At 54.5% G+C, this 20,031-nt stretch overlaps 1 protein-coding gene and 4 gene segments (V, D, J or C); all 5 read left to right on the plus strand.

Moving 5' to 3' along the window:
- Positions 1–4,642: 4,642 nt before the first annotated feature.
- Positions 4,643–5,838, plus strand: LOC130263889 (T cell receptor alpha variable 4-like). The segment is given in 2 exon segments: positions 4,643–4,694; positions 5,465–5,838. Coding segments are annotated over 2 exon segments (426 nt in total).
- Positions 5,839–7,870: 2,032 nt separating this feature from the next.
- On the plus strand, positions 7,871–9,014 carry LOC130263890 (T cell receptor alpha variable 4-like). The segment is given in 3 exon segments: positions 7,871–7,922; positions 8,416–8,710; positions 8,831–9,014. Coding segments are annotated over 3 exon segments (531 nt in total).
- A 4,402-nt stretch (positions 9,015–13,416) lies between these two features.
- Positions 13,417–14,522, plus strand: LOC130263891 (T cell receptor alpha variable 4-like). The segment is given in 3 exon segments: positions 13,417–13,468; positions 13,933–14,252; positions 14,343–14,522. Coding segments are annotated over 3 exon segments (552 nt in total).
- Positions 14,523–14,702: 180 nt separating this feature from the next.
- LOC130263892 (uncharacterized) lies at positions 14,703–18,562 on the plus strand. Its single transcript, XM_056511757.1, has 5 exons — positions 14,703–14,719; positions 15,583–15,830; positions 16,284–16,603; positions 17,378–17,414; positions 18,444–18,562. The coding sequence occupies exons 1-5, from the start codon at positions 14,703–14,705 to the stop codon at positions 18,560–18,562; spliced, it is 741 nt and encodes a 246-aa protein (XP_056367732.1).
- Positions 18,563–18,659: 97 nt separating this feature from the next.
- Positions 18,660–19,488, plus strand: LOC130264199 (T cell receptor alpha variable 4-like; the record flags this gene model as incomplete). The annotated part of the segment is given in 2 exon segments: positions 18,660–18,711; positions 19,130–19,488. Coding segments are annotated over 2 exon segments (411 nt in total), but the record flags the coding sequence as incomplete, so codon positions are not given.
- Positions 19,489–20,031: the final 543 nt, after the last annotated feature.

Raw genomic sequence — 20,031 nt, forward strand, 5'->3', positions numbered from 1 at the left:
TGGGCGATTATTTTTTGTTGGGTATCCCCCACTACTTCTATTTCATTTCTTCCCACAAGGGTATCATCAGTATATTGACAAACAGCCCTATTGTCAGGTTTGGGTTTTTGGTTTGGCCATACAGGGGAGTTTTGCAAGTTCTATATAACCGATTTGAGCCCTTCTTTGGCACCAGAAGGAGGAGGGTATTGTTTTACATTTACAGGTAATTGCATAGGTGATTTATAGCCAGCAGTGAGTTTTATTTCATGTATAATTTGCAAGCAGGCAGCTTTCTGAATGTTTTCTAGGAGTTGGTCGGGAGTACCAACTAAAGCTACAAGGTCTCCCCTTTCCAAAGGGTTAAGCCCTGCTGCCCAATAAACTGCACACTGAGTTGGGGACCATAAGTTACGTTTGACTTCTGTTGTTAAGAAACTCCCATGTCCCCAGTACCCACTAGCTGCTTCTTCTGATAATTTAGTAGCAGTGTACAGGATTTTTGTAGTGGTTATTTGTGGGTCAAAATTCTCATCATTGATAAAACTGTATTCTGTTTTAACCAAAGGTCTCAAGCTAGGGCAGCAATATTCCCCACTATTTTTTATCAGAGTCAGTTCTTTTTGAGGATATATTTGATTGGTTGCTTTCTCTTCTGTTTCTTTTGGCAAATCAGTGTGTTTTAAAGTGTTGGTGTGTTCTTGTCTTAGGGCAGCTCTTAAAGAATGATTCTCATCTCTTAAAGAATGAATCTCATCTCTCAAAACACGATTGTCATTCCTTTCTTCATCTAATTGTTTTTGCAAAATTTCCACTAAATTTTGTAGGGAGTCAATAATTGCTCTTTCTTCACTTCTTCGCGTAAAGCGAGTTTCTATAGCTGCTGTGAGACAGGCCCCCAAAACTGAGCAGAGAATGGTCTTATTTTTGCCCAGTTTGAATTTTGTTTCATGTTGCAAAGAATGTATCCTATCAATCACATTTTCTAAATTAAACCAGTTACTGTATGCCCAATCTTCTCCCCCTTGGGAGGGTCTAGCTTTGTACTTAGCTAGCAAAGCATAAAAAGCATTTTTATCTTCTTCAGACATTTTTACGAAGGGACTAAAACCACTCTCAGGGAGGCACACTTAAAATAACACAAAAAGCACAGCTAAAACTGTGTTTCCCTTCTCGTCCCTGGAGCAGGTGAAGAGACCACACTACTTGGGAGGTACTACCTTAGTTACAAAACAGCTTGTCTCTTCGCAATCCCAAGTAGTCAACAACAAAACAACAAACACCCAGCCTTTAGCTGAGGACAATCCCCTTTCTTCCCTGTCTGGGATAGGGGTCCAAAACAAGAAAACACCCAGCCTTTAGCTGAGGACAATCCCCTTTCTTCCCTGCCTGGGTTAGGGGATCAAAAACTGCCTGGGAGGTTCTCTCCTCAACTATAACAAGCAGCTCAACAACACATACACTACAAAAACACAAGTCCCATCTTTTGCACAGTTGAGATCCTTTACAAAAAATTCTCCGATAACTGATAAGGAGTTGATTATCTACCTGGGTCTGTGTGCAGATTGTGGGAAGAACCCAATACCACCTCCCTTGCTTTCCAACACTGTTCAGTCCTTACAGTACTGACAGGCTGGGTGTGGCTGAAATGGCACAGGTGTTCCCCTGGTACAAAGTGCACAGTAAACCCCCAACTCCTTCAGTATCAGGGAATCCTGTCTGTGCCGCCAATTAAATGTCAGGGTCCACACCACATGCGGAGTCCTGATAGGTTCTTTTAGGGATCTCAAAGCACAAAAGACACAGCAGGGGACAAAACCAGTTTGCTTTTGCAAAAGATGCACTTTTATTTAGTGCCAACAAAATGCGATAGAGGGACGGAGAGAGAGAGAGAGAGACAGAGAGAGAGAAAAGGGGTTGGGATTATAGCTACCAGACGGGCAGACCATCCGTTGCCGTCCGGGGAGATCTCAGGGGTCTTCAGTTTGAAGGTATGTTTTATAGTCTTTTCCAAGGCGTTGGGCGACTGGCCAAAAAGGGGGAAAGATTTATGGACTATTGTATGTGGAGATCGTTGCTCAAAGAAGCAGGTGGAAACAGGACGGTGCGCAAGTGGCCTGCGTAGGAGCAGTGCATCATGGCAAGCTCCAGGCCCACAGCCTGCATAGGAGCAGTGCACCATGGCAAGCTCCAGGCCCACAGCCTGCGTGGGAGCAGTGCACCATGGCAAGCTCCAGGCACACCATCAGTCCTTGTGATCAGTCCTGCAGCAAGTAGCCTGCGTAGGAGCAACACACCGTGACCAGTCCATTGTTCTCACACCTGAGGGAGCAGATCGGCCCCGGTTGGGATGGGCACCAACTGAGAACAGTCACTTGGCATTCTTCTCTTCCCTGGCCAGCGCCTTTAAGCTGCAGTTCTTTAGGCCTCAGGCGAGGGTCGTTGGGCAGAACAAACGAGAGGCTCTTAGATGGACTCTTACACCTTCCAACCCAAAATTCTATGAAATTCTGTGATGCTTCAGTGTGTGGAAGCAATGCTGGAAATTCAAACCCAGGAACAAGGCCACTTTTTTGAGACAAAGGCCTCTAAGATCCCAGTGGAGTGACCCAGACTGACATAATTTACTTTTAATGGACTCCTGCAGCATTTGGCATGAGTCCTGGGCTGACGCTGATGTGTTTTGATCCAGAAATGCTTGGGCCTCTCATCTTGTCATGCAAAAGATGCCTTAATTGAGGAATGTGCCAGAAATAAAGCAGGAAGTGAAAACACAGCCATTTAAGAAGCCAAACCACAGCTCACAGCATTAAATGAGATGTTTTGCATTCAAGATGAATTTGCCAGAAAATGACCACCTCTAGAAGGGATACCTCTGGCAGCCTGGGGCAGTAAAGGTCCATGATAAAAGTCAGGATCAGGAAACACGCCCCTTAATGGAAGGAGATCAGCTCAGTGAATCCTTAGTAAACTGCACATAGTTAGGCCCTGTTGGAATGTACACATGAGTGGTAAGGGAACCAGCTCCTTTCATTGCCAGGTCACTCGTGGTTACCTTCAGCTGAGCATGGTGACTGGGTACTGAAGCAAAGCAAATGCCACTTCTGTCTTCAAAATGGGCAGTTACAGGGAGCTACAGCCTTCACAGCCTCACCTTAGCCTCTTAGAAGGTGATGGAGCAGCTAATCCTGAAAAGCTCTCCAAATCAAGGCATGTCAGTGATGAGAAAGTCACCAGGAGCAGGTCAGTGTGGCTTCACCAAGGGGAAGTTATGCCTGATCTTCTTGATAATGTGCTGTGGTGATGGGACAGGCTTAGGAGAGGAAGAAAGAATGGTGGATCTTCTCTACCTGGACGTGAGCAAGGCCTTTGACACTTTTCTGTGGGCTCCTGTAGGAGCCTCACAGAGAAGCTCTTGATGTTGGATGAGCAGACAATGAGGTAGAATGAAAACTGGTACAGGGATCAGTGATCAGCAGCACAAAGTCAAGTTGGAGACCAGTGACTGGTGGTGCATCCAAAGGGTCAAGACTTGATGGGTCTTGTTTATCAACATCATTGATAATGTGGGCAATGGGACAGAGTGCACCCTCAGCAGGTTTGCAGACAACACCAAACTGGGAGGAGAGGCTTATGCCTCAGAGAGTCAGGCCAGCATCCAGAGGGACCTCAGCAAGCAGGAGAAATGGTCTGATGGGAAATTAATGCAATTGAACAATGGAAAGTGCAAATTCCCTTCTGTCAAGATATCTAAGCATCCTCAGCTCCATTAGACCAGGTGTTACCAGGAGCTCAAGAGAGGTGACTGCTTCCCTTTATGCAGCACTGGGGGGGGCAGGGGGGGACACAGCTGCAGTGGCCTCCTCTGCCACCCTTCCTCTGTGACCACATTGGTGACAAAAGGGATCAGTAAGAGAGTGATAAGGTGAGTGGAAAACTGGCCTTCCAGGCTCACAGAGTTGCTTCCAACCCCAGCTTGCAGACAGCTCTGGGGTCTCTCAGGGGTCAGTACCAGGACCAGTAGTATTGCATCTTACCATGAATGTCATGAATAGCAGGAAGGAGGACACTCTCCACAAATTTAGAGGTTACATCAAACAACAAAGAACATGAAGTGAACTGGCCTCTGTAGCCCAAGTTGTTCCCAGAAAATCCTGGAACAACCTGTGCAAAGAAACAGGGAATACAGAGGAGGCTCTGGAAGTTCTCTGCAACAGGAGACTAGGCTACCAACATCTGCTGGAACACGAGGCTCTCCTCACAGCCATCTGCAGAAAATCTCTGGCAGCTATTTCCAGCCCCTGAGCATGGAGACAGCTCGAGGAAGCTGCTCCACTCCTGGTTCGGGGCCCCGCTGCTGCCTCAGGCTGCAGCTGTTTCTGTGCCAGCTGATTCTCGCCGGGACGTCCTTGCTGGGGGAGGGGAAGAGTCCATTCGCCAGGACACCGGGCTGTGCCCGTGCAGAGCCCCTGAGTGCTCTGAGCCCGGGCGAGAGCCCGAGCGGGGCCGGCGCAGGGCTCAGCCCCGGGGCGGAGCTGGGAGAGGCGGGGAAGGGAAGCGAGAGAAAGGGAGAGAGCCGAGAGAAGGGGAGGGGAGAGAAGGAGAGGGGAGAGTAGGGGAGCCGGGGCCAGGCGGGGCAGCGCTGCTCGGCCGGCGGAGCGCCATGCGGCGGTGTCGGGGCGCGGGGCTGGCGGCGCTGGCCGCGCTGCTGCTCGGTGCGCGGGGGTGCCGGCGGAGAATGAGGGTCTGGGCTGGGGCTGGGGTGCTCCCCAGGGATCCCGGCGCCAGCTCCTCTGTGTCTTTCAACGTCCCTTCTCCCCTTCTTTGCGTCTCTGTCATCTCTCAGCCCCCTTTCCAAATACTCCGTGTCCCCATCTCTCTTGGCATGAACCTGCTTGCATCTGTGCCTGCTTTTCAGGCACCCTTCTCCTTCCCCTGCCTGTTCAATCTATCATTGCCCTGACTGCAGCCCTCTACCCTTGATTGTAACATCTCCTGTTACAATCTGTCTACTCTTCATCCATCCATCCATCCTCCCACACACCCTCACCCTGCTCTCCAAAAGTCATCCCTCTCTTCTCCTTCCGCTCAGAGACCTCTCTCATCTCTTCCTCTGATTGTTTATTATCTCTAGAGACAATAGTTATCTCCTGCATGTCTCCATTTTTTCACGCATCCACACATCCCCCTGTGCATCACATCGCCCTCCATCCTTCCCTATAGCACATTCAAACCTTCTGTCCCTTTTCTTTCTTGCTATTCCTCCCTCCATGCAGCCGACATGATTATTTGTCCATGCATCAATTTCAAATTCTCACGCACAGAAGCATCACGGTCCATGCCCGGTAAACTGCATTTCTCTCCGTTTTCTTTCAGCCTAGTTCTGTCTCACTGCCCATACTCCTGACAGTCTCTGTGGGAAAACAGACAACAAAGCTGAGCCATCATAGCTGATCTTCAGACTGTCTTTTGTCTTTCTTGGCAGTGGCAGCGGTCAGAACCCAAGTGCAGCAGGAGCCATTCCTGGAGACAACCGAGGGCACGAGTGTCAGCATCAAGTGCTCCCATCGCAATATCCGGACTGGCGATTTCATCCATTTCTACCGTCAGCTCCCGGGCCAAAGACCCGAACTCGTGGCGGTCACTGCTAAAGCGTCCAAGGAAATCCGAACCCCCGAAGGGCGTCTGTGGGTGTCGGCAGATCGGCGATCGAGCGCGCTGTTGCTCAGGCGGCCCCGGCGCGGGGACGCGGCCGTGTATTACTGCGCGCTGGGGTTCCACGGGCAGAGGAGCCGGGGCTGCGGCCGGGCACGAACCGCCGCGGGCGGGGCCGGCAGGAGCCGCTCCGCTCCCCGATAACGCCGCTGGGCGGGACCGGCACCGAGCCGAGCGTGGAACTGGCGATACCCTGGCCGGGAGCCACCACGGGCCTGGCCTTCCACGAGAGACCCCTCGGAGCTCAAGGATGCTACCCTATAATGTGTAAAAAATAATTCTGATGGACAGGAACATTTCAGCAGCCGTGAAAAAAGTCAGGGATTGTATTTCTGAGCATGTTGGCTGGCAAAGAAAGGCTCAGATGTTGGCTCGTTACTTGTTAAGGAAGGGGACCTGCTGAAATGACAAGGAAAAGTCTGTCACAGTCAGTGCCTATTTGCCATCATTTTAACTGCCATCACTTTTCTGCGGTCCCATCACATCGGTGAGGCTCCCTGAAGCCTTTCTGGAAATAAATCAGCATCCAGAGTAGAACAAGTAATTAAAGAACTCTTACTGCACATACACGTGTTCACAGTATCACAAACACACTCTGGAGCTTGCACACATCCAAAGAGTAACTCATAGCCCTGCATTTATGAAGAGGTGTGTGCAAACATATTTCTAAAGCAGACCCAAGCACTGACACTTCTCCTTCTGGTATGTCCCCACAGATGTGCAAACACTCACACTCACTCCCATTCCTGCTCCTGTACCCAAGTCTTGGCACGCACATCTACAGAACATCCTGACAGAGATGTGCACACATAAAGCACATGGTAAGATTTATCTATTCCCACACACTCACACCAACTCCTTCCCTTCTTCCCTCCTCCGCTGACCCTGATGCTCACCGGCTTTTCCCTCCTGCTGGGTCAGCATTGGGCTGCTGGTTTCAATCCTGCCCTGTTAGAACTGCCTTCAGGAAAGTATTCGGGCCTCGTTGGACATCTTACCCTCTGATCAGCCTGCGAGTACACAAACTATGCCACGGGCTGTCTGACTCCTTGTCCTTCCCCACAAGGCTCCAGCCCTGCTGCTCTTGGTCCCGGGTCTCCTCCGCAGCATCCATGGCTGGTTGTGTCCTTGCCTGTGTTTCTGAGTTCTGTGTGCTTGTTTTCAGGCAGGGACCACAGGAATCCTTGTGGGAGCAGAATCTCGTGCATGAATCCACCCCGATGTGCAGGAGTGTGTGTGTGTGTGTGTGTGTGTGTGTGTGTGTGTCTGTCCTGCCCTGTTGCTCAAAAAGTGAAATGTGTTGATCAAACTGGAGATGCTCTCCACTGCTCTGCCCTGAGCATCACAGAGCAGCATTTTCCCAGACTCAGAAGGAGCCTGAGTGCAGTTGAACAATGATGTAGCAGCTTTCAAGAGATTTGTGCAGGGAAGGGGCACTACAACACAGCCCCAGCTTCTTGAGCCCTCTTTTTCCAGCTGCTCTGAACATCATGTTCTGCTAGTGCCAATTGCCGGCCCCTACAAGGATGGTATCACCCAAGTTTGGACTTTTAACATAATTCTTTTTGAAATGTTGGCAATGACTCAGCATGACTGCGAGTGCTCACACAATCACGGGCACACAAACACAAACACACTAACAGAAACACACGGACACATGGACACACGGACAGGTTTCTCCAGCCAAGTGCACAGCTGCTCTCGCCTGTGCTGCATCAGCTTGGTTTCGTGGACAAGGAAAAAGGATGAGGCTTCCTGCCCACCTCCTGCATCCTGTGTGAGGGGATTTCTTTCCAGTGTCCGGAAGGACGAATCAGGAGTGACCACATGACAGCAAATGGGGAATGTGAGGAAACAGATTATGGGAGTGAAAGAAACACACAGACTGACAGTCTTGAGCTCCGTGACACCAGCCCGACTCCTTGCCATGCACCCCGGCCCCGCCGCACCCGACGTGCAGAGACCCGACGCTCGCCCCACTCCCACCGCTCTCGCCTCCTTTCTCTGTCCGGACTCTCCGTGCAGCGGCGGCGCACGGCTCTGCCCTGGGGCGGAGCTGGGGGCGGTGGAGAGAAAAGAAGAGAACTGGAGTGGAGTATTGGCAGAGGAGGCGGCAGGGCCGCAGCAGAGAGCCGGGGCTGAGGGCACAGCGCTGCTCGGCCGGCGGAGCGGCGCCATGCGGCGGTGTCGGGGCGCGGGGCTGGCGGCGCTGGCCGCGCTGCTGCTCGGTGCGCGGGGGTGGCGGCCAAGGGGCCGCGCCCGGGGCTGGGCTCATCCCGCACGTCCCTCCAGGCTGCCCTCCTGCCTGGCTGCTTCACACACCTCTCCCATCCTGCTCTTCTCCCGTTCATTCCTCACTCCTCTTCATCTCATTCTCCCACAGAAATCCCCGGATTCTATTCTCTGCTCATCCCTGCAAAACATTGCTTTTTTACATCTTACGAAATCACCTTCTTACCATTTATCTCTTCTAAGTTTTCCGTTTTTCGTGCTTTCTCCCATCACCTCCCATTCTCAAGTGACTATCCTGAGCGTCCTCTACTTCACGCATTCATCTCTCCCGAAATGATTCATGGACACTTCTGCTCCTGCATATCTTGAAATCCCTTAAGAACTCTTTTTCTCCCCGTCTCTGCACGTTCCTAACTCTTTCTTCGACCTTTGTTAAGTGGTGTAGGGCCACGTAGGATTTCAGCTTTGTCGTTATTCTCTCCCCGGCAGTGGCTTCAGGCAGAGCCCAGGTGCAGCAGGAGCCATTCCTGGAGACAACCGAGGGCACCGGCATCGCAATCAACTGCTCACACCCCAGCAAAGTGAGCGGATATTTCATCCATTTCTACCGTCATCTCATTGGCCAAAGCCCCGAATTCCTGGCACTCGCTGCTAGAGGGTCCAAGGATGTTCCGGCCATCGCAGGAAAGCTGTGGGTGTCGGAGGACGGGCGTTGGAGCGCGCTGTGGCTCGGGCGGCCCCGGCGCGGGGACGCGGCCGTGTATTACTGCGCGCTGGGCCACGGGCAGAGGAGCCGGGGCTGCGGCCGGGCACGAACCGCCGCGGGCGGGGCCGGGCGGGGCCGGGGGCACAGCGCCGCCCGCGGCCAGCAGGGGGCGCTGCCGCTCCGCCCGCCGGGCCCCAGGCGGCTCCGCAGCTCCTTCGTGTGCCCCGAGCCCGCGGGGGCACAGCGACACCGCACAGCCCGCCACGGCCCCGACACACGGCTGCCAGCCTGCCTGCTGCGGGACACGGCCGCCACACACGGCCCGCCCTGCCCTCGCTCCCTCTGCACTCGCACTGCCATGTGTAAGGAAGGTGTTCTTTGAATCCCACCTGAGGCTGCAATCAATTACTCTACATTCTCTTCTTCATCCACAGGTTTTTCCAAACACCCTTGGATGTGAGTTCAGCATCTGCCTCAAACAGTAGAACATCTGGGAGGGAAAATATTAATCCTGTTGGAGTAGAGAAGCTTTTCAAAACAGCAGGGAGCTCGGTCACAACTAACTTCCAGCGAATACACATTGGTGCCTTATCCATCACGTTAGTACGCTCTCAGGCATCCTGAAATGCAGATGCCAGGGTATTGCAATGCTGAAAGTGTTGGAGGGCGACACTTGAAACAATGATCTCCACAAGAGATTTCTGTCCTGACATTGCTCTAGAGACATTCCATTTCCCATAGGGACAGGAGCCTTTCAGCATCTTCAAGAACCCATTGCAATGAGCAAGTTCAGCAGAGGCCACACTAACGGCTTGTGAAAGGCGGGAGTGGCTGCTTCTCTAAGGCTCACATCACGCCCTTTTTCCTTTAAAAGGGAAGAACAAGGAAAAGAGAAAGAAAAGCACACAATGACACCAATGTAGCAGTAGAATATAAGGGAATGAAAGGGACAGCTCACAGCTCATTAATTTCTAAATGATGAGTCTTTAAGAATCAGCAGCTGTGGCTATGAATTGGCTCAGGCTCAGCTTTGTGAGTGGTAAAGGGTTAGAGATGACGAGAAAGGAGACGGAAGCCCCAGGGAAGGAGAGACTGCCGGTGCTGTGTCTCTGGGATCAGCAAGGATAGTTGCAGGTTTCTTGTCTCAGCTCAAATGCTGAGAAGAATCCTCATCTCCTGCTACATGTCTCACCATCTTTGCTCTGCTCTGAAGCCTAAGAAGGCACAATGTTCAAAGAAGCCCGTAGAAGGATAACCTTTCACCTGGAAAATCTGTGACAACCTCTGCAACCTCCACTTATCCTTCGAAAGCATGGAACAGTGGAACAACTGCATGAGAATGTTCCTGTTAGAGCCACTATCATTACCTCTGTCATCGGTCACAGAATTCCAGGAAGGTATTTTTTGATACAAACCGATTTGAAAGGAACCCAAAATGCCGAGTATGAAATAACTCTGCTCGCTACAGATGTGTGCAGGGAAAAGGCGCTGAAATGCAGCCCCTGAGTCCGAGCCCTCCCTTTCCTGCCCCTCAAAAGCTCCCGCCCGGCTCATGTGGATGGATGTGCTTGCGATGCAGTGTGTGTGGTGTGTGGGATGGGACTCAGGTGTCTCCTGTCCCCGGCCATGCCAAACGTCCTTGTGTCGCTCGCTGTGCCGCTGCTGGGAGAGGCGGGGGCTGAGGCCGGCCGGGGCGGAGCTGTTGGCGTGGCAGAGGAGGCGGCAGGGCCGCAGCAGAGAGCCGGGGCTGAGGGCACAGCGCTGCTCGGCCGGCGGAGCGGCGCCATGCGGCGGTGTCGGGGCGCGGGGCTGGCGGCGCTGGCCGCGCTGCTGCTCGGTGCGCGGGGGTGGCGGCCAAGGGGCCGCGCCCGGGGCTGGGCTCATCCCACATGTCCCTCCAGGCTGCCCTCCTGCCTGGCGTCTTCACACACCTCTCCCATCCCGCTCTTCCCCCGTTCACTCCTCCCTCTTCTCCATCTCCTTCTCCCTCAGAAATTCCCGGATTCTATTGTCTGCTCATCCCTGCAAAGCATTGCTTTTTCATTTTTTACGAAATCACCTTCTTACCATTTATCTCTTCTAAGTTTTCACTCTTTTCCTGCTTTCTCCCACCTCCTCCCATTCTCAAGTGACTCTCCTGAGCGTCCTGTACTTCACGCATTCATCTATCTCCAAAAGATTCATGGACACTTCTTCTCCTGCTATCTTGAAATGCCTTAAGAACTGTTTTCCTCCGCGTCTCTGAACGTTCCTAACTCTTTCTGCCAGCTTTGTTAAGTGGATTAGGGCAATGTCGAATTTCAGGTTTGTCCTTTTTCTCTCCCCGGCAGTGCCACCAGGCAGAGCCCAGGTGCAGCAGGAGCCATTCCTGGAGACCACCGAGGGCACCAGCATCAGAATCAACTGCTCACACCCCAGCAAAGTGAGCGGAGATTACATCCATTTCTACCGTCAGCTCGCTGGCCAAAGCCCCGAATTCCTGGCACTCGCTGATAGAGGGTCCAAGGATGTTCCGGCCATCGCAGGAAAGCTGTGGGTGTCGGAGGACGGGCGTTGGAGCGCGCTGTGGCTCGGGCGGCCCCGGCGCGGGGACGCGGCCGTGTATTACTGCGCGCTGGGCCACGGGCAGAGGAGCCGGGGCTGCGGCCGGGCACGAACCGCCGCGGGCGGGGCCGGCAGGGGCCGGCAGGGGCCGCTGGGCGGGACCGGCACCGAGCCGAGCCTGGGACCCGCGGGACCCCGGCCGGGAGGGAACACGGGCCTGGCCTTGCACGAGAGACCCCTCCGAGCTCAAGGATGCTGCGCTGCAATGTGTACAGAACAATTCTGCTGGACAGGAGCATTTCACTAACGGTCGAGGGAATCAGGGTAGGTCTTTCTGAGCGTATTGTCAACTAGAGAAAGGCTCAGGAGATGTTGGCTCGTTGCTCGCTGAGGATGGGACCTGCTCAAATGACAGGGAAAAGGCTGGCACAGTCGGTGCTTTTTTGCCCACATTTTAACTGGAGTCGCTTCTCCTCAGTTCCATCACATCGCTAAGTTTCCCTGAAGCTTTCTGGGAATAAATCAGCATCCAGAGTAGAAGAAGAAATAATTAAACATCTCCCACTGCACATACACTGTTCACAGTATTACAAACATAACCAAATAGTAACTCAGAGCCATGCATTTATGAAGAGATGTGTGCAAAAACATTTCCAAAGCAGACACAAGCACTGACACTTCTCCTTCTGGCACGTCCCCACAGATGTGCAAAAACTCACACTCACTCCCATTCCTGCCCCTTCACCCAAGTTTCTGCACGCACATCTATGGGAACATTCCTGACCAGAGATGTGCACACAGTAAAGCACATCCAAGGACATATCTACTCCCACACACTCACACCAACTCCTTCCCTTCTTCCCTCCTCATCTCACCCTGATGCTCACCGGTTTTTACCTCCTGATGGGTCAGCATTGGGCTGCTGCTTACACTCCTACCCTTTTAAAACTGCCTTCAGGAAAGTATTCGGGCCTCGTTGGACATCTTACCCTCTGTTCAGCCTGTGAGTACACAAACTATGCCATGGGATTGCCTGACTCCTTGTCCTTCCCCACAAGGCTCCAGCCCTGCTGCTCTTGGTCCCAGGTTTCCTCAGCAGCGTCCATGGCTGGTTGTGTCCTTGCCTATTTTCCTGGTACGTCTGTGCTTGTGTTTAGGCAGGGACCACAGGAATCCTTGTGGGAGCGAAAATTCGTGCATTAATCCACCCCGATGTGCAGGAGTGTGTGTGTGTGTGTGTGTGTGTGTGTGTGTGTGTGTGTGTGTCTGTGTGTGTGTGTGTGTCTGTGTGTGTGTGTGTGTGTGTGTGCCTGTGTCTGTGTGTGTGTGTGTGTGTGTGTGTGTCCTGTTGTGTTACTCAACAAGTGAAATGCGTTGATCACACTGGAGATTCTCCCCGCCGCTCTGCCCCAAGCATCACAGAGCAGCATTTTCCCAGACTCAGAAGGAGCCTGAGTGCAGTTGAACAATAATTTAGCAGCTTTCAGGAGATTTTTGCAGGGAAGGGGCGCTGAAATGCAGTTCTGGATTCCTGAGCCCTCCTCTTCCAGCTGCTCTGAACATCATATTCTGCTATTGCCAATTCCCGGCCCTAACAAGGATGGTATCACCCAAGTTTATATTTTTGGCTTAATTCTGTTTGAAAGGTTGGCAGTGCCTCAGCATGGCTGCGAGTGCTCACACAAGCACAGACACACAAACACATGGACACACAGCCACAAGGACACACGGACAGGTCTCTCAGCCCAGTGCACAGCTGCTCTTTGCTGTGCTGCATCAGTTTGGTTTCGTAGACATTTCGGAGAAATGCTGAGGCTTCATGCCCACCTCCTGCATCCTGTGTGAGGGGATTTCTTTCCAGTGCCCTGAAGGACGAATCGGGAGTGCTCACATGACAGCAATGGGGGGATGTAATGAGACAGATTGTGGGAGTGAAAAAAACACGGGGACTGTCAGTCTAGAGCTCTATGACACCAGCCCGACCCTCTGCCATCCACCCAGCCCCGCCGCTCCCGACCTGCACAGACCCGACGCTCGCTCCATTCCCGTTACGCTCGCCTCACCTCGGTGCCCTTCCCGGACTCGCCGAGCAGAGCCGGCTAAAGGCTCTGCCCTGGGGCGGAGCTGGGAGAGGTGGAGAGAATAAAAGAAGAGTGGAGGCGTTGGCAGAGGAGGCGGCAGGGCCGCAGCAGAGAGCCGGGGCTGAGGGCACAGCGCTGCTCGGCCGGCGGAGCGGCGCCATGCGGCGGTGTCGGGGCGCGGGGCTGGCGGCGCTGGCCGCGCTGCTGCTCGGTGCGCGGGGGTGGCGGTGGAGGTGGCCGAGGCTGAGTCTGGCTGTCTGGGTCTGCCTGGGATGAGCACTGGACCTTGCATTTGTCTCTGGAACAACTGCCCCTCCTTGCTTCTCTTTCACACACTGCCCTTAACCGACCCCTCCTCAATGAATCCGTTCTCTCCCACATCCCCTTTTGTCCGACTCCATTTCTTTAGTCATTCATCGATTCATTCAATCATCTCCCCAGCCATTCATTTCAGACCCTCTTCCCTCATTCCACTCTTCCCTTCTGCATTCTGACACTTTCCCAAAATATCCCACATTCTTACCTCCAAGTAATAACTCTCCGAGAAAGAGAATCTCCATCCTATTCTCAGAGCACATCCCAGCTATCTGCGGTCTGTCCTCCACTGCCCTTTCCCATCTCTGCGTGCACGGATTTTGGTGCTCATACAAACTGATTGTATTTTCTCCCGTACAGTCGCCGTGGCCAGAGCACAAGTACAACAGGAGCCGTTCCTGGAGACCACCGAGGGCACTGGAATCAATATCAGCTGCTCACACTCCAACATAGGAACAGGCGATACGATCTTCTGGTACCGTCAGCTCCCGGGCCGAGGACCCGAATTCCTCGTGAGCGCTCACAATGGGGTCAGAGAGCTGCCGGCCATTGCAGCAAAGCTGTCGGTGTCGGCAGATCGGCGTTGGAGCGCGCTGTGGCTCGGGCGGCCCCGGCGCGGGGACGCGGCCGTGTATTACTGCGCGCTGGGCCACGGGCAGAGGAGCCGGGGCTGCGGCCGGGCACGAACCGCCGCGGGCGGGGCCGGGCGGGGCCGGGGGCACAGCGCCGCCCGCGGCCAGCAGGGGGCGCTGCCGCTCCGCCCCCGGCAGCTCCAGCTCCGAGTCCCCGCGCGCGCTCGGCCCCTCTGCTCAGCGCGGCTGCGGCAGCTCCGCTCCTGGCGGCAGCGAACAGCCCCGCCCGGCCACGGCTCCGTGCGCGCTGACACGGTCTGCCTGCGGCACCGACGGCAGCACGGCCCTTCCCAAACTATCTCTTGCTCCTTCAGGTAGAGCTCAGTGCATTCTGGGGAACTTGGCTTCCTCTGGCCTGTTATAATGGTGGGCTAGCATTGTCTCAAAATTGCGTAAGGTGGGACACACATTCCTACCCAGCCCTTGTCAGGTTACTTTCATCTCACCTCTTTCCAAAACTGCTGAGCTGTCTTTTGCATTTTTTCAAGGGTAAGGGACATGACCAGGTCGTTCATGTGAGAAGCCGCCAATAGCATGCTACACTGAAATTTTAGCTCATTTGTCGGATACATTATGCAGATAATATTATTTCTAAATAAACTGTTCACAGACTCCAACACTACATGTGGATGCAGTGACACCTAAACTTCTCACTGAGAAGATGTTCAGAATGCAAGGTGGTCCCTTCTGATTCTTGGGACTTGATGGATTTCCCTGACAATTTTACCCACACATCCTGCCAGAAAATCAGATCCAGAATTGGGCTCCAGAACGGGCTCCTATCAATGGAGGTACAGTCCTGCCATGACCTTTCATCAGTGGGAGTTTCCACGGGCCCAATTTTTCCTTAAGAACACGTCCACCTTCTGTGGCTTTGGATATTCCATGGGATGGATTTCTGCGCTCCCACGGACCCTCATAGACTGTAGGGGGACAGCCTCCCTCACCATGGTCTTCATCACAGGCAGCAGAACTATCAGCCCTCTGGTTCCTGCAGAAGCTCCTCTCCCTCCTTCCTCACTGACCTTCCTGACTGCAGAGTTCTTTCTATCACAGAATCCCTCTCCTCTCTCCCCGCTGACATCGCACAACAATTTTTCTGCCTTTCCAATCTTTGCCGGCACAGATGCTCTCTTTGACAGGCAAGGAGCCCGGGCTCTGGAGGCCAGCAGGACCCTCTGCCTCTTGTGTCCCTTGTCTGTTCTTACAAACACGTGCCCCGAAGGGCAATTCTGAAATCCCCACGTCCCAGTGGAATGGGAGAGGGAAGGAATAGACGGTGTGGGAGAGGGGAGAAAAGAATCGGTGGGTCCTGTGCTCCCCGGGACAAACGGCTCCCGCTCGGCGCACCTGGCCCCGCTGTCTCCGTGGGCCGCAGCTCCGATCGCTGCCCCGCTCCCACCGCTCTCCTCCCCCCGCACCCAGCCAGGAGCCGGCGAGAGCCCGAGCGGCACCGGCGCAGGGCTGAGCCCCGGGGCGGAGCTGGCGGCGGGGGAGGGCAGAGCGAAGGAGAGAAGCGGCGCTGGCGGAGCAGAGAGCCGGGGCTGAGGGGGCAGCGAGGCTCGGCCGGCGCCATGCGGCGGTGCCGGGGCGCGGGGCTGGCGGCGCTGGGCGCGGTGCTGCTCGGTGCGCGGGGTTTGACAGCAAGGGGGCCGGGGCTGGGGCTCGGGTATTTCCCGGGGAGACTGGAGCTGATTCTTGCCTCTAGTACGCAGCTCTTTCTCTCTCCCTGCCTCTCTGCCATCTCTCATCCACAGAAGTCTTCATGGTTTGTGGCGGTAAACCCTGCTTGCAGTATTCTTGCTTTTCCAGGCACCTTTATTTTGCACTATGCATTCAGCATTTGTTTTTGCACTGAACAAAGCATTCTGTTTTTAATAAATCTTTCCATTTCTCCATCCATGTGTACATGTTTGGACCTCACTTGCACCTAATCTCTGCATGCAAGAATTTCGAATTCCTCACATTCCCTTCCAGTCTGCCTCTGCCTGTGGCCTCTCTTCCTGACTCTGTCTGGCAAAAGAAACCTCAAAATCGCACAGTTCTGACGATGTTTGTCCTTTGTTCCTTCTTTCCCAGCTGTGGCTGCCGACACAGACCGAGTGCAGCAGAAGCCGTGGGCAGAGACCACCGAGGGCACCGGCCTGAACCTCACTTGCCTGCACCCCGAAATTGCTGCCGACTCTACCCAGTGGTATCGCCAATTCCCAGACCAAGCACCGCAGCTGATAGTAACGGCTGTCCGAGGCACAAAACCCGTGCTGGAGCCAGAGGGGACTCTGTGGGTGTCGGCAGATCGGCGTTGGAGCGCGCTGTGGCTCGGGCGGCCCCGGCGCGGGGACGCGGCCGTGTATTACTGCGCGCTGGGCCACGGGCAGAGGAGCCGGGGCTGCGGCCGGGCACGAACCGCCGCGGGCGGGGCCGGGCGGGGCCGGCAGGAGCCGCTCCGCTCCCGGCTGACGCCGCTGGGCGGGACCGGCACCGAGCCGAGCCTGGAACCCGCGGGACCCCGGCCGGGAGCCACCACGGGCCTGGCCTTCCACGAGAGACCCCTCCGAGCTCAAGGATGCTGCCCTGCAATGTGTACAAAACAATTCTGATGGACAGGAGCATTTCACTAACGGTCGAGGGAATCAGGAAAGGTATTTCTGAGTGTATTGTCAACTACAGAAAGGCTCAGAAGATGTTGGCTCATTGCTCGCTGAGGAAGGGACCTGCTCAAATGACAGGGAAAAGACTGGCACAGTCAGTGCCTTTTTGCCCTCATTTCAACTGGACTCACTTCGCCTCAGTTCCATCACATCGGTGAGGCTCCCTGAAGCCTTTCTGGGAATAAATCAGAACCCAGAGTAGAAGAAGAAATAATTAAACATCTCCCACTGTACATACACTGTTCACAGTATTACAAACATACTAACTCATAGCCCTGCATTTATGAAGAGATTTGTGCAAACACATTTCCAAAGCAGACACAAGCACTGACTCTTCTCCTTCTGGCACATCCCCATCGATGTGCAAACACTCACACTCACTCTCATTCCTGCCCCTGCACCCAAGTCTTTGCACGCACATCTACGGGAACATTCCTGACCAGAGATGTGCACTCAATAAAGCACATCCCAGGATGTATCTATTCCCAAACACGCATACACCTTGCCTTCTTCTCTCCACAGCTCACCCTGATGCTCACCGGCTTTTCCATCCTGATGGGTCAGCATTGGGCTGCTGGTTTCAATCCTGCCCTGTTAGAACTGCCTTCAGGACAGTATTCGGGCCTCGTTGGACATCTTACCCTCTGTTCAGCCTGCGAGTACACAAACTATGCCATGGGATTGCCTGACTCCTTGTCCTTCCTCACAAGGCTCCAGCCCTGCTGCTGTTGGTCCCAGGTCTCCTCAGCAGCGTCCATGGCTGGTTGTGTCCTTTGCTCTGTTCCTGGTTTGTGTGTGTTTTTGTGTTCAGGCAGGGAACACAAGAATGCACGTGGGAGCACAAATTCGTGCATGAATTCACCCCAAAGTGCAGGATCGTTTGTGTGTGTCTGTGCCTGTGTTTGTGTGTGTGTGTGTGTGTGTGTCCTGTTGTGTTGCTGAACAAGTGAAATGCGTTGATCACACTGGAGATGCTCTCTGCTGCTCTGCCCTGAGCATCACAGAGCAGCATTTTCCCAGACTCTGAAGAACCTTGAGTGCAGTTGAAGATTAATGTAACAGACTGCAGGAGATTTGTCCAGGGAAGAGGTGCTGAAATGCAGTCCCTGCTTCCTGGGCCCTCCTTTTCCATCTCCTCTGAACATCACGATCTCGTACTACCAATTGCTGGCGCCAACAAGGATGGTATCAGCCAAGTTTGGACTTCTTAGCCTAATTCTGTTTGAAATGTTTACAGTACCTCAGCATGACTGTGAGCACTCACACACAGACACACGGACTCACAGACACATGGACACACGGACAGGTCTCTCCAGCGCAGTGCACAGCTGCTCTCCCCTGTGCTGCATCAGCTTAGTTTCGTGGACACGGAGAAATGCTGAGGCTTCCTGCCCACCTCCTGCATCCTGTGTGAGGGGATTTCTTTCCAGTTCCCTAAAGGACGATTCAGGAGTGCTCACAAGACAGCAAAGGGGTGATGTGAGGAAACAGATTATGGGAGTGAAAGAAACACAGAGACTGTCAGTCCCGAGCTTCATGACACCAGCCCGACTCCTTGCCATGCACCCCGGCCCCGCCTCTCCCGCAGAGACCCGACGCTCGCCCCACTCCCACCGCTCTCGCCTCCTTTCTCTGTCCGGGCTCGCCGAGCAGCGGCGGCGCACGGCTCTGCTCTGGGGCGGAGCTGGGGGCGGTGGAGAGAAATGAAGAGAACTGGAGTGGAGTATTGGCAGAGGAGGCGGCAGGGCCGCAGCAGAGAGCCGGGGCTGAGGGCACAGCGCTGCTCGGCCGGCGGAGCGGCGCCATGCGGCGGTGTCGGGGCGCGGGGCTGGCGGCGCTGGCCGCGCTGCTGCTCGGTGCGCGGGGGTGGCGGCCGGGGAATCCCGGGTCACCGGGTTATGTGACACCGGCCCCAGCCCAAGATTGATCTCTTACCCTCCTCTTCCTTTTCGGTTCCTGCTTACCCTCTGTTCTTCCCTCTTCCCTCATACTTTTAACCTCCCTGAAGTCCTTGCTTCCCGGTGTGCATTGTATACTCCACGTCTTTATCCATCCATCCCTCCCAGCCAGTATCTTCTTGTCATTACCTTCTTATTTCACTTCAAAATATTCTTCATATGTTTCTGTCATCACCCATACACTCAGTGACAAATAATCACTACATGCTCTATTCTCAGAAAAAATCCCAGTTCGCTCTGATTCGTCTTTCTCTCCTCTATCCCCCCGCATGTTATTTTGTACAAAGAAAAGAGATTCTTGCTTTCGACCGTACAGTGGCTGTGGCCAGAGCCCAGGTACAACAGGAGCCGTCACTGGAGACCACGGAGGGCACCGGCATCAACATCAGCTGCTCACACTCCAACATAGGAACAGGCGATACGATCTTCTGGTACCGTCAGCTGCCAGGGCGAGGACCCGAACTCCTCGCGAGCGCTCACAAAGGGGTCAGAGAGCTGCCGGCCATCGCAGGAAAGCTGTCGGTGTCGGCAGATCGGCGATGGAGCGCGCTGTGGCTCGGGCGGCCCCGGCGCGGGGACGCGGCCGTGTATTACTGCGCGCTGGGCCACGGGCAGAGGAGCCGGGGCTGCGGCCGGGCACGAACCGCCGCGGGCGGGGCCGGGCGGGGCCGGGGGCACAGCGCCGCCCGCGGCCAGCAGGGGGCGCTGCCGCTCCGCCCGCCGGGCCCCAGGCGGCTCCGCAGCTCCTTCGTGTGCCCCGAGCCCGCGGGGGCACAGCGACACCGCACAGCCCGCCACGGCCCCGACACACGCCTGCCAGCCTGCCTGCTGCGGGACACGGCCGCCACACACGGCCCGCCCTGCCCTGAAATGCAGATGCCAGGGTATGGCAATGCTGAAAGTGTTGGAGGGAGACATTTGAAACAATGATCTCCACAAGAGATTTCTGTCCTGACATTGCTCTAGAGACATCCCATTTCCCTTGGCGGACAGGAGCCTTTCAGCATCTTCAAGAACCCATTGCAATGAGCAAGTTGAGCAGAGGCCACACTAAGGGCGTTTGAAAGGTGAGAGTGACGCCTTCTCTAAGGCTCACATCATGTCCTTTTTCGTTTAAAAGGGAAGAACAAGGAAAAGAGAAAGAAAAGCACACAATGACACCAATATGGCAGTAGATTATAAGGGAATGAAAGGGAGAGCTCACAGCTCATCAATTTC

This window comes from Oenanthe melanoleuca, chromosome 27, assembly GCF_029582105.1.
Source record: "Oenanthe melanoleuca isolate GR-GAL-2019-014 chromosome 27, OMel1.0, whole genome shotgun sequence".
NCBI classification, from domain to species: Eukaryota; Metazoa; Chordata; class Aves; order Passeriformes; family Muscicapidae; genus Oenanthe; species Oenanthe melanoleuca.

Excerpts from the sequence above, each read along its gene's own strand:
- LOC130263892 (XM_056511757.1), top strand. Across the intron at positions 15,831-16,283 it reads GCTGGGCGCGGTGCTGCTCG|CTGTGGCTGCCGACACAGAC; the intron begins GTGCGCGGGGTT and ends CTTCTTTCCCAG. Across the intron at positions 17,415-18,443 it reads CGGCTTTTCCATCCTGATGG|AGACCCGACGCTCGCCCCAC; the intron begins GTCAGCATTGGG and ends CCTCTCCCGCAG.